The following is a 12,735-nucleotide window of genomic DNA, read 5'->3' as shown; positions in this document are numbered from 1 at the left end:
CTCATGAGGGACTGTCCATATGTCCTGTGGGCATGTGTACAGGTCAGCTGGAGATGCTCTCAAGTGAATTAATTGAGTGGACAGCACCATTCCCTGGGCTGTACAATGCACTGAATGAAAGGCAGAGAAGAAGCTGAACACTACCATGCACGTATTTATTAGCTCCTCTCTCTCTCTTTGACTGTGGATGTGATGCAACCAGTCATTTCAAGTTCCCGCTGCCTTAAGTTCTATGCAACAATGGAACATAGTCTGGAATCGGAAGCCAAGTAAATCCGGTCTTAAGTTGCTTTTTCCAGGGTATTTTCTCACAGCAACAGGAAATGACACTAAGACAAATGCCACAAGTAGATTCAGAGTCAAACTCCATAAACACCTTGTCAAATCAGCAACAAATCATACGGCTGTATTCTCTATGTAGTAAACCTTTAAAATACACTCTGTATTGTGTTATTTCTTTATATTACCTTAAACTATTATCTTTCTTAAGTTCAAAAAGTAAAAAATGAAAGACATTTCAAGATGTTTTAGAGAGGCAGCTATGAACTGAAATAAGTCACTAGTTAAAAATAAGATGTATACACCAGACTGGCCCAGCCTTGCAAGTTCATAGCGTTTCAAAGCAGTTCTCACGGACAGGCAAGGCTGGCAACCTAAACCTGCATGCATGAGGTGGGCAGCACATACACATCTTCCTAGAAGCTGAAACTGTCAAAGCCATCCAGAGCCATAAACCTCATCTAATGCACATTCTCAGAACTCTGAATACCAATTTGTAAGAAGTTAAGTATATTACCCCAAGACACAACTAGGAAACGCAGAAAGAGAAACTGCGTCTACGCAGATGCAGGGTTTTGGTGACAAGAGGCTGCCTAAGCCAAGGAGAACATGAGTCTAATCCCTGTACTATGGCTTCAGTGACATATTCACATACGAAATTCTCAATTTAAGGTTTGTTTTCTTAACCTAAAAGTTCTTGTCAAAAATAGTGCTAAGTGCATAAAATTAATAGTTACTAGATTTTCTTATAATTCTTAATTTATATCTGAAATATAAAAATTGTACATATTAAAGAGTACACAAAAAGTGATTCTTCAAGACATGACTGCATTAATTTTTAAATCAAATTAGATATCCCTCTCTTCTCAAACATTAATCATTTCTTTACAGTAACAACTTTCAAGATTCTTGTGGCATTTTTAAATATACAATATATTACTGTTATCTATAGTCGCACTATTTGGCATTAGCATTCCAGAAATTCTTTTTATTAGATATTTTCTTTGTTTACATTTCAAATGTTAACCCCTTTCCTCGTTTCCCCTATGAAAACCCCCTATTCCATCCCCCCTCCCCCTGTTCAACAACCCACCCATTCCTGTTCCCCTGTCCTGGCATCCCCTACACTGGGGCAAAGAGCCTTCAGCCTTCACAGGACCCAGGACCTCTCCTCCCATTGATGACAGACTAGGCGATTCTCTGCTACATATGCACCTGGAGCCATGAGTCTCATCATGTATACTCTTTGGTTGGTGGTTTAGTCCCTGGGAGCTCTGGGGGTACTGTTTAGTTCATATTGTTGTTCCTCCTATTGAAATGTAGGTTAGTCTGTACTGTTCAAGCTTTTCCATCCTTCCCTCCCCTCAAGCAACCATCTGTCTCCTCTCAGTTACTGTGTGATCAACTTTTTAATGACCTAACATGAGACATATGCGATGCCTAACACTCTGTGTCTGTTATGTCACTCATCTCTACTTCTCTACATGTTGTCACAAATTGAACGATTTACTGATTTTCATTGACACATACAGACCACAGTTCCTTCCTCCACTCCTCAGTAGGTAGGTACTAGTCTATTTGTTGGATTCTATTTGTTGGTTACTTACAAAGAGTGCTATAATTAACACACAGGTGCATGCCTCTTCAACATGTGGATTTCATTTGCCTTGCCTATATATCAAAGAGAATGACTGCTGGGTCATGTCATTTTCCTGAGGAGCCTCCATAGAGTGTTCCATGGTGTTGGTTGTAATCTGCTTTCCCACCAGTAGTGTGCATGTCAGGGTCATATCTCCATCTTCACCAGAACTCACTGTACACATTTTACTAAGTTTTCACTGGGTTTTCTCTGGGGACAGGACTTTTTAGTGCTGAGCATTTTTTATAGCTCCAAATGTATCTTAGGGTTTTCTGGGGTTTGTTGTTGTTGCTTGTTTTCTAGTTTTCTGGAGAATGTCATTAGCATATAAATACTTCACTGCATCTGTGGAATGCTTTGGGTAGCATGGGCATACACTAGCTCCCAAAGCCATCAATACTGACTTGCTCTTCTGATTCAGGAGTTCCTTATGAATCCTGGGAGTTTTGCAGTTTGGGGGCTTAAATAAAGTCTTTAGTCTATTTGTATTTGATTTTTATAAATGGTGAGAGATGGCAGCCTTGTTTCACTTTTCTGCAAGTGAATACCTCATTATCTCAGCATCCATTTATTGAATGGCTGTTCTTTTCTGTGTGAACTACTTTCATCCCTGTCAACATCACCAGGCTGTCAGTGTGTGGGTTTACTTCCAGGCTCCCCTCCATTGGCCTACATATTGTTTTTACACCAGTATGTGCTGTTTTGATGACTGTAGTTCTGCAGCATACTTGATGTCAAATAGTACATCTCCTGCTTTTTTCATTCCATTCAAGAAAAGTTTTGGTGTTCAGAGTTTTCTATGACTACAAATGTATTTTAGGGTTTTTGGGTTTTGCTGTTGTTGTGTCTGTGGAATGCTTTGGGTAGCATGGGCATACACTGGGTCCCAAACCCATCAATAGTTGTGTATCTGTGTTCACTCTCATTTCTCCTAATAATGCTTTGTGAAGAAAGCTGTTCTGGTGTATAAATGAGATTTATTATAATGTGTTTAGAATATAAACCCTCAACAAATGTTACTTCAGCAAACATTCATCCTCCTGGATTCTCCAATTAAAGTTGTGTGTCCCCAGTGGCTCTCCAGAGCTCTCCACCTTGCTTCTTTTCAGAGTGTCTGTCTTTCAAAATCTTCCCCTTCGGCCCTGCTCATGCCTATCATAAAGGCGCAGGTAAAGATGCATTTCCTTGGCAAAGCACTAACTGAATCCCACTGTGGTTCAAATGACTTGTACTTGCAGCCTCAGGCTTGCTTACACCTGATTTTGAAGTTTGGTAAATAGGTATTTCCTGATTCCTTTATGTGCCTCCCTAATAAAAAGAAGTGATTGCTAGATCAGCACGCATCCTCACCAAGTATAGGGCTGTTGCCCAACTTCGCTCACTTGCAGATGATAGGCACCTAAGAGAATGTCAGTCATACAGCATCATCAACAAATGACTCCCAAATGAAAGAACATGACTAAGTTGCTCTGGTCAGGAAATCAATCCCACCAATATGTCAAATGCAATGCCCAAAACTGTCTTTTAAAGTGAGACTTTTCATTAAAGTAAATAGATGGTTTTTTTAATTTAAATTCTGCAAAAACATTAATAGAGGCACAATAGATTAATCAATTCAGCATGTCTAAAGACAAGTAGTTCTCAACCTGAGGGTCACAAGCCCTTTGGGGTGGGGTTGAATGACCATTTAACAGGAGTCACCTAAGACCATCAGAAAACACAGATGTTTATAATTCATAACAGTACACTTTTCATCTTACAGACACAACTGATGGTAGAATACAGTATGATAGCTTTCCTGAAGCATTATCAAAAGTTTCATCTTTTAGCCCATAACTGTTTACTAAGGTGAATAGAGTCCACCATTCAAACAGACAAACACATTTTTTAAAACCTACCCAAAACATGATCTGCTTTCTAAGTTAAATGATTAAGCCAAGAAGCTAATATAGATTTTACAAATACTTTGCCACAAGTGACTATTCAATTAGCTCAACATCTAAAGGAATAAATACTTTGTTTTCCTACTTATGCTAAGCCAGATATTTTTCTATACACATGAAAAGGAGCAATTTAGAATATATAAAAATGTTTGCTGATTAATCTTAGAAGTTTTAGCAAAAATACAATTGTTTGATATTCGAATACTTTCACTAGGGATCTTGTTTGATCACTAGAAAGCTCTTGTCTACAGGAACCTGACTGAAGCAAATAGTATGGGGGAAAGAATGGGTTTTGGAGATTGTAGTTCCAATACGAGCTCTCCTATCTCTTATCTACTTGACCTCAGGCAAAATGCCTAACTTCACCGAGCCTCCATGTTATCTGTAATATGACCAGTAAGATTTCTTCCATATATGATTACCATGGAGCTTTAAAAAACACAACATAGCATTCTGCTGCTCAAAATGTCTTTCCTACATTTAATCTGTAACATAGTATTCAAAGCCCTTCAATAATTTCCTTAATAAAATGACACATTCCATTTTAAGAGCTCCCAAAATAGAAAAGCTAATGTGTATTTTACTGGTTTTAAGAACAGACAAAGTGCTTAACAACTTGGTCCAGTGTTAATCCAGGTTGGTCGGATTCAGTAATTGCCAGTAAAAAGGGAAGAATGGCTGGAAAACCCAGCATATTAGTTACTGTCCATTCAATAAAGTAAGTTCATATCCTCAGTATATACTGACACACTCAAATAACTGCTTAGAAAGCCTTCCTACAAGACAAGAGATAAAGTGCAAAAGTGCATATCAGCCCTTCCGAATGAGCATAAAATAACTAATAAAACTGAAATTCACTGTCGAGCTTTCTAGGCAGATTTACAATTACCTGTTAGTCTCTGCCACTGTTAAATATTGAACTTACTCAATTAGAAATACTATATTAAATAACAAAGGACTTAACTCCAGGATTGAAAACACTATATTTTATCATTATGCATTTACAGTAAAACAGAAAGAATAACGCAACAAAATTACATTCATCTGCAACCTAAATATGTCTTATTGAGGGAGGAAATTAAGACAGGGTAGCCATCAGGCTGCTAATTTTTGAAGAGAAATTTATTCCAGGTGATAGACTATTTTTAACTGCCAGGGACATATAGAAACATCAAAACTTATAGCCTATAACTTAACTAAGCTGACTCAATAAGACAAAACAAACCCATCTCTCCCCCTCCCACTTTCTCTCGCCAATGAAGACTAAATATTGTAAATTTTGTCACAGGAAATAAGTAGCCGTTCTGCATAACATCAAAAGGAAGCAGAGCAGTCAGGATGGCAGAGTCTAAGGCACTGAGTTCAGATTGTAGCTCCACTGGAGGTGTGGGTGAGAATCCTACTTCTGACAAAAAAGCAAGCATAAAGGGCAAATGGGATTTTTACTGAAATGTCTATAAAAGAAATTAGGAGCCAGAGATGAAATGACTCAGCAATTCACTTCCAGCCTAAGCTCTGATAGCACTATGGAGAAGCAATGATGGATGTACACATCAAGTACAATGTTCTGCATCACAGGATACCGTGCCCACAGGATATATTGTAAACACTGCTAACCAAGACTTAATGCAAGAATAATAAACAAGTCATAATGATATTAAGGTTCTTACTTCTCCATTTCTTAACGTTGTGATGGTTCCTCTTGCAACACCCATTCTAAATAGTGTTTCTGTGGCCTGTGAATAAATAAAAAGATATAAATAACTAAATGTACGATGTGTACACAACTGTATATCTCACCAAAACTGTAAAATGACAATACAATAACATACTCAGTACCTTGAAGAGTGACAAGTTCTAAATTATCCCCAGAATGCAGCTTTCAGGCTCCGGGCTTTAAACACCTGATGTGAAAGGTTCCTACAAGTTCTTTACATGCTACATCCATATGTGCCAGCATTTCAAATATGTTCACTTTGAGACATGTAGCCTTAGCAGAATACAACATTTTGTATGCAATTCAGAAGTTGCTGGTTATTCTGAATGTTATTTTCTAACGAATTCATTCAAACCACTTATCTACTTTAAAATACACGTGAGTAGGGGGAATTTAGAAAAGTCAGAGATTTTCTGAGGAACTGCCAAACTGATTTCCAGAGTGGTTGTACCAGCTTGCAGTCCCACCAGCAATGGAGGAGTTTTCCACTTTCTCCACATCCTCACAAGCATATGCTGTCACCTGAGTTTAAAATTGGACATAGTTCTACTGGAAGATCCAGCAATACCACTCCTGAGCATATATCCAGAAGATGCTCCAACATGTAATAAGGACACATGTTCATAGCAGCCTTATTTATAATAGCCAGAAGGTGGAAAGAACCCAGATGTCCCTCAACAAAGAAATGGATACAGAAAATGTGGTACATTTACACAATGGAGTACTACTCAGCTATTAAAAACGATGAATTTATGAAATTCTTAGACAAATGGATGGATCTGGAGGATATCATCCTGAGTGAGGTAACCCAATCACAAAAGAACACACATGATATACACTCACTGATAAGTGGATATTAGCCCAGAAGCTAAGAATCCTTCTTAAAAGAAGGAACAAAATACCCATGGAAGGAGTTACAGAGACAAAGTTTGGAGAAGAGACTGAAGGAAAGACCATCCACAGACTGCCCCACTTGGGGATCCATCCCATAAACAACCACCAAACCCAGACACTATGGCAGATGCCAACAAGAGCTTGCTGACAGGAGCCTGATATAGCTGTCTCCTGAGGGGCTCTGCCAGTGCCTGGCAAATACAGAAGTGGATACTCACAGCCATCCATTGGACAGAGAACAGGGTCCCCAATGGAAGAGCTAGAGAAAATACTCAAGGAGCTGAAGGGGTTTGAAGCCCTATAGGAGGAACATCAATATGAACTAACCAGTACCCCCAGAGCTCCTCAGAACTAAACCACCAATCAAAGAAAACACATGGTGGGACCTGTGGGTCTAACTGTATATGTAGCAGAGGATGGCCTAGTCTGTCATCAATGGGACGAGAGGCCCGAGGTCCTGTGAAGGTTCTATGCCCCAGTGTAGGGGAAAGCCAGGACCAGTGGGTGGGTTGTTGGAAGGGGGGGGGGAGATTTTCGGAGGGGAAACTAGAAAAGGAGATAACATTTGAAATGTAAATAAAGAAAATATCTAATTATAAAAAAAAGAAAGAGAGAAAAAAAGGAAATATCAGAGATAACAACCCAGTCATTGATCTCTACAAGTCAGCAAAAATCATAAAAGAACATTAAGGAAACAATTTCATTTACAAAGGCATTAAAAAGTAAAAATCTTAACAAAAGAATTTAATCATGGAGGTTTAAAAGAAGTGTGCACTATAAACAACAAAATCCAAACTTTAAGACACAAATAAATGCAAATACATCTTATGTTCTTGTGTTTGGAAGACTTGGTATTAAGGTGTTAAAACTATCCAAAATAATTTAGATATTCAATCCCTATAAAATTCCAATAACTTTATTTTATAAAAATGCCTAAAAGTCACTGAAAACTTCCTAATTAGAAGGTGAGAAAAAGTATAGATTTGCTTGGTTATAAATAATAGCTACAAGGTAAATTTGAATAGGATCCAGTGATCATTAAATTCTATTTTAAGCACATTTTCTGTTTTTCCATGATGCAAACACCTTAACCAAGCTCCTATCATCTACAGCACAAAGTCAACAGCAGCCACAATGGAATCACGAAGAGCAAATGTGGGAATGATGGTGAGCATAGGAAATCCCAGCACTCAGAAGGCTGAGGCAAGAGTCTCAGAACCCCCAAATAAAACAACTACCGACCACAATGTATTCAGTTAATGAAAAGCTGCCTGCAAGGACATGGGCAAGAAATGAGCAGCCTGCTATTCATTTAAACCCCACGCATAGGACTCAGAGTCATGCAACTTTAAGGTTTTTAAACTTTCAAAGAAGTCATCTGATCATCAGCGAACCGTTTTCTAGGCAATGTCAACTGACCCACGGATGCAGCTTCCTCCGTGAGAATGGGAACAAGGCTGCGGAGGGCCATCCATCCTTTAAGATGACCAAAAACGTGAGGAGAGACTGAGTCACAGCTAGAAAGTCAGAGGTGAGCGAGAGAGGATAGACACTGTCACAGTATCTTTTTTATTATTTAACTTTCTTGATTCCTTGTAAATTTCACATCAATGGACTAATCTCACTCATTTGCCTGACCCTTTGTACCTGGCCTCTGCCCTTGCAACCAAACTACCAAAAGAAAAAAGAAAAGAAAAACCTCTTGTCAAGGAAGCTGAAGTGTGTCTCCGTGTGCCCCACAGTATATGCTCTTTTGTCCACACTTCTTTCCTTGTAAATGTTCACTGCAATGAGTTATTGGTCTACTTTGAGGTCTCTGGCTTCTGCTACGCTAGCAATACTGGATCCTCACTGTGGGGAGCGGGTGTGGCAGTAATCCCAAGATGGCGCCCGGGACTGCAGCCAAGTCTTATGACTTGCACCTGACTTCCTCATACACCTGAAAATAAGCCATGTCCACCGTGAGAGCTGCGGAGGCGCAGCATGACACAAGATCAGGCCAATGAACTGAGATTGGGATTGCGATTGGGGGCTAGGGGAGATTCCAGCTTGCGTGTTGGGAGATTTCTGCTTGCATATTGAAAGGTTCCTGAATAAACTGCTTTGAGAAGAACGCTGTGTCCTTGCTCTTTTCTGCTGGTCGGAGACAGAAGGGACACCTCACTAGGACTCCTCTCCAGAGGTTACCCAGGTTTTGCCCTATGTCATGGAGACTCTACTTAACCATTAAAAACTCAGACATGTATCTTCACAAGCTTGAGCAGTCAGGAGAGCAAGAGCAAGCCAGCCCTTGCATGGGCAGCACACTAGAACTAGCCCTGCTGGCATGGGCAGGTAAGCCAGCCCTGAGGGCATGAGAGCAAGAGAGCTGGCTCTACCCATCTGTTGCTGGCTGCAACACTGAGCAAGCTAGCCAGGGTAGTGCTGGAGGGCTCATCTTTGTGATGCAGGTAGGTGCAAGAGAGTGATAAACTGACCAGCTCAACTATCACCCAGGCCCAGACCTAAGGCTTTGAGTTGGTCACAGTATTTTTTTAAATCTACATCTTGAGTTTTTAATGGTCAGGTAGAAAGTGGGTGGCCAGAAAGTAAGGAGGAGCAGAGGGAGTCAGAGACTGAGCAAGAATGAACCTGCAGAGGCTGGAGTTACAAGTATGCACAGCACTCTATAAATGGTGCCACAAGGAAACCATAAATAAACCTGAGCTCTCCCTCCTACTCCCTGCTTTATCTCTGCTTTACCCAATCCCTTTTGCTCCTCTTTTCTCTCTGAAAAAAGACAGAATAATCTTAGGAGAATGACAAAAATGACTTTAAGGCAGGGTGACAGTACATAGCATATGCAAAAGGAAAACAAGGAGATGGAAGAGAGGGAGGTGGCCTAGGAATGAAGTCAAGCAGAGGCTGGAAAACATTCATTGCTGTTGGACTAAATCTAGAGCTACAACAAAGGAGGGAGGCAACTTAAAAGTTGTGAAGGCAAAGCAAGTCTACACATAGGGCATATGGGGCCTGGGTAGGACTGTCAATTGGACTTAACTGGTAAAGCAAAATCTGTAAATAAGAGCAACTTTTTCTGCATTTGTTTAGATGGGAGGTTACAATCCTTAGAGTTCCTATGCAAAAGCCAACACACATAGATCTGGGACGTTGAGGAGCTGACATCAAAATGTGAACATAAAAAAATTTAAAAACTAAAATCTTTTAGGACAGTCTGCTAAGTTGCAAAAATACAGTACAATTTCAATATAATTTGATAAGAGATTCAAAGTAGACCATTGTTGAGAAAGGAGTTGTTCACATACTCCCAACATAAATTATACATCAATGAGTTCACCGATAGATTTTACTGAAGCACATAAAACTAGCTGAAAGATCTACTTGTAAAACTGTCACCAATGACGCATTTGCTTTTATTCTACTCTCGGTGACGGGCATGCCACAGTGTGCCATACATCTTCCAGTTTCTGTTAAAACCAGACAACTCAGGAAGGTGATTTCATAGAGGAAGCATGGAAGGCGGATGTAGCAAGCAATCACTTGAGATAAAGTAAACAATGGTTTCTCAAAACCAGATCAAATTACTTTTATGTCTCAAATCACAGATAAAAGGGAAAGCTATCTAGGGAGACATGATTTGAAGACAAAATTCTTTTTCTTTAATATCCAAATGAACTTTATCCAAATCTCATCTTTAGTACTCAAATCTACTGACTTGCCACCTCTTTCCACTAGTGGTTTAAGTATGTCTCAATCTAACAGCATTCTGCCAGTAAGGCTAAGCTGCCCTGGGTTCTATTGGAAAGCACTGGAGTGTGTAACTTTCCTCTGACCTCTACCTAAAGGGTTTTAATTTACTTGTACCTAAGCCAGTGCTAACAAGTGTGGGAGGGAAATGGATGGGGTTGAAAACTGTCAGTACTTGTAACTATCTCACAGAAAATTGTTTTTAAAAATGTTCCGCTCCTAAAGTTTTCATTCCACTTAAGATGTTTAATACTAGCCATTCTTTTGACATTTCCTATGTGACTATGGGTGGGTAGATATCTACAAATCCTTGTTATAAAACACTATCAAAAAAGACTGCTTTTTAATAATAATACTAGATAAGAAATTCAATCTTATAGATCCTAGATGCAATACTAAGTTTAAGACTGTGAATGTATGTGCCTGTGTGTACATGTGGGAGTGTCAAAAACATCTATAGAAATGTATGGAGAAGAAACAGCAGTAGTAATCTCAGGGGATTTTCTTTATCCTGTCCATTTGTTGCTCTCTACCCAGGGAACAGGATATGTCCTAAAACTCCAGAAGACAGATGAAACTACAGAGAATATCATGCTATATATGCATGTATGCATATGTGCATGTACACATAAAATGCTTTCACATATTTTTATGGAAATTTATAACTTCTAAATTAGACATAATATAAGATGAACAAAAATAACTGAAAAAATTAACAATACCAGTCACGTATTAATTAAATCCTGAATTATATATTTTCAGAATTTTATACTTAATGATTGGTACCTTTAATAGTTAAATTTAAGCATTGTCTTCGTGTGTAAATTATTATAAATACTTTCATTCAGTAATTTTGGATGAGAAACTGGCCAGGAGCTATTTTAGAAGGGGGAAATTCCCATGTGCCTTTGACTGTTTTTCCTATTGTTTCTAATACTCGAGCTTTTATCCTATTTTCTGTAAGAGAAACCACTTGAAGAACTCTCTAACTCACTATTATTAGATGAGGTCTGCCTGTCCCTGTGCTAGGGCACTGAGCAGATAGTAAACCCTGTTAAAGCACTGAGAAATCAAAAGAAGTGGTAAAAAGTTCTTTAGATTCTTAGTATAATAATTCTTTTTGATATACATTTTCTTGCAAATATACAAAAATGTTGTGAGATGGGACAATCCAATTCCTGAACTGGCAATGTTGGACTCTCCATTGCTACATAGCAGTCCCCAACCAAAAAAAACCTGTGGTCAAACAGCTAGCTGGACTTTCAAGTACCAGAACCACCCAGAGAATGTTAGCATTCAATTCATGGCTCTAGAAAACTATGCAATGAGAGCAGAAGATTGCTGAAGATCCTTAGAGTGAAAACGTGGGCTATATACAAGAATTTTTATTAACTTTTTGTTTTCCCAACCTTTGGTGAATTCTAGTGATGTTGAAGACAGCTGAAGGAGCAAAAGGAGCAAGAAACCAAGAAAGAAAACTGGGGTAAGAACAAGGGAAATGGTAAAAATAGAACAGAAAGCTTAGCTCTTGGTTAAATATCTACATAAAGCCAGAAAAGAAAAATGAAAAGACTTAGTCACTGGAAGAATTCCAGAGAAATATCGGGCCTGTAGGCAAGCATCACAGAGGGTTCACCTCCAGGACCTTTAACACTGGCCCCTATCTAGGACTAATTGCAGGCCTGCTAGAAGACGCCACGGCAACTTTTAACAAAAGTTCCTACACAAGAGATGCAAAATCAGAAGACAGACAGCAGAGGCTGCTGCTCATGCCTGGGAACATAGTATGTACAAAGGACAATGATGATAATGGTAAGGAGGAGGGTGGTGGTGGTGGTAGTGGTGGTGGTGGTGACAGAGGAGGAGGAGTTGAGTATGAAGTATGTGAATTTCCAATTTAGAGCCAGATGACATGCCCAATACAACTTATGTGTCTAAAGATAATCTAAAACTCAAGTCAACAATCAGTGATATTGAAAATTACACACTCTACCACACTACGATGCAAAGATGCACTAATTTGATGTTTACATTCTGAGCAATGATGACAGGCAAATATGACAAGTCTTTACTTTCCATAATTAAACCATTATGTCTCTGCCACAGCAGAAAACTTTATACAGTGAAAACAGTAGGATTCAAAACACAATACACTTGAATACGAGCACACTCATTTCATGAGGCATCTGTAAGTGTTGTGAGCTATGACATGTCCAGTGCATAGTCTATATGTTTACAATCAGAAAGTCACGACAGGCAACACAGACAAAAACTGCCAGAAATACATTGGCTTCATTGTGAATTAATTCTGAATTATTTTTTGGTCATTGAGTAATTAAATTTTGCACAGCTCCCATGTCCAGTTACATACATGGGGTTGTAAGCACGGCTTAAGAAGCTGAGCTCTGTGAGACCAAATGATGGACCATCAAGAGACTGCTCCACCCGGGGATCCATCCCATAATCAGCCAGCAAACGCAGACACTATTGCATATGCCAGCCAGATTTTGCTGAAA

General features: G+C 39.2%; 1 protein-coding gene across 2 annotated transcripts in view; it reads right to left on the bottom strand.

Moving 5' to 3' along the window:
* Tmem135 (transmembrane protein 135) overlaps positions 1 to 12,735 on the bottom strand; it is a 262,399-nt gene that overhangs the window by 94,036 nt on the left and 155,628 nt on the right. For both annotated transcript variants that reach the window (XM_021167719.3, XM_021167721.3), the window contains one exon: positions 5,532 to 5,597. In XM_021167719.3, the coding sequence (XP_021023378.1) occupies positions 5,532 to 5,597 (66 nt within the window). The remainder of the gene's footprint in view (positions 1 to 5,531; positions 5,598 to 12,735) is intronic.

This window comes from Mus caroli, unplaced genomic scaffold, assembly GCF_978045245.1.
Source record: "Mus caroli unplaced genomic scaffold, Mus_caroli_1 scaffold_8, whole genome shotgun sequence".
NCBI classification, from domain to species: Eukaryota; Metazoa; Chordata; class Mammalia; order Rodentia; family Muridae; genus Mus; species Mus caroli.
The sequence above is the reverse complement of the archived record's forward strand: the minus strand, read 5'-3'. Positions and strand labels throughout refer to the sequence as shown.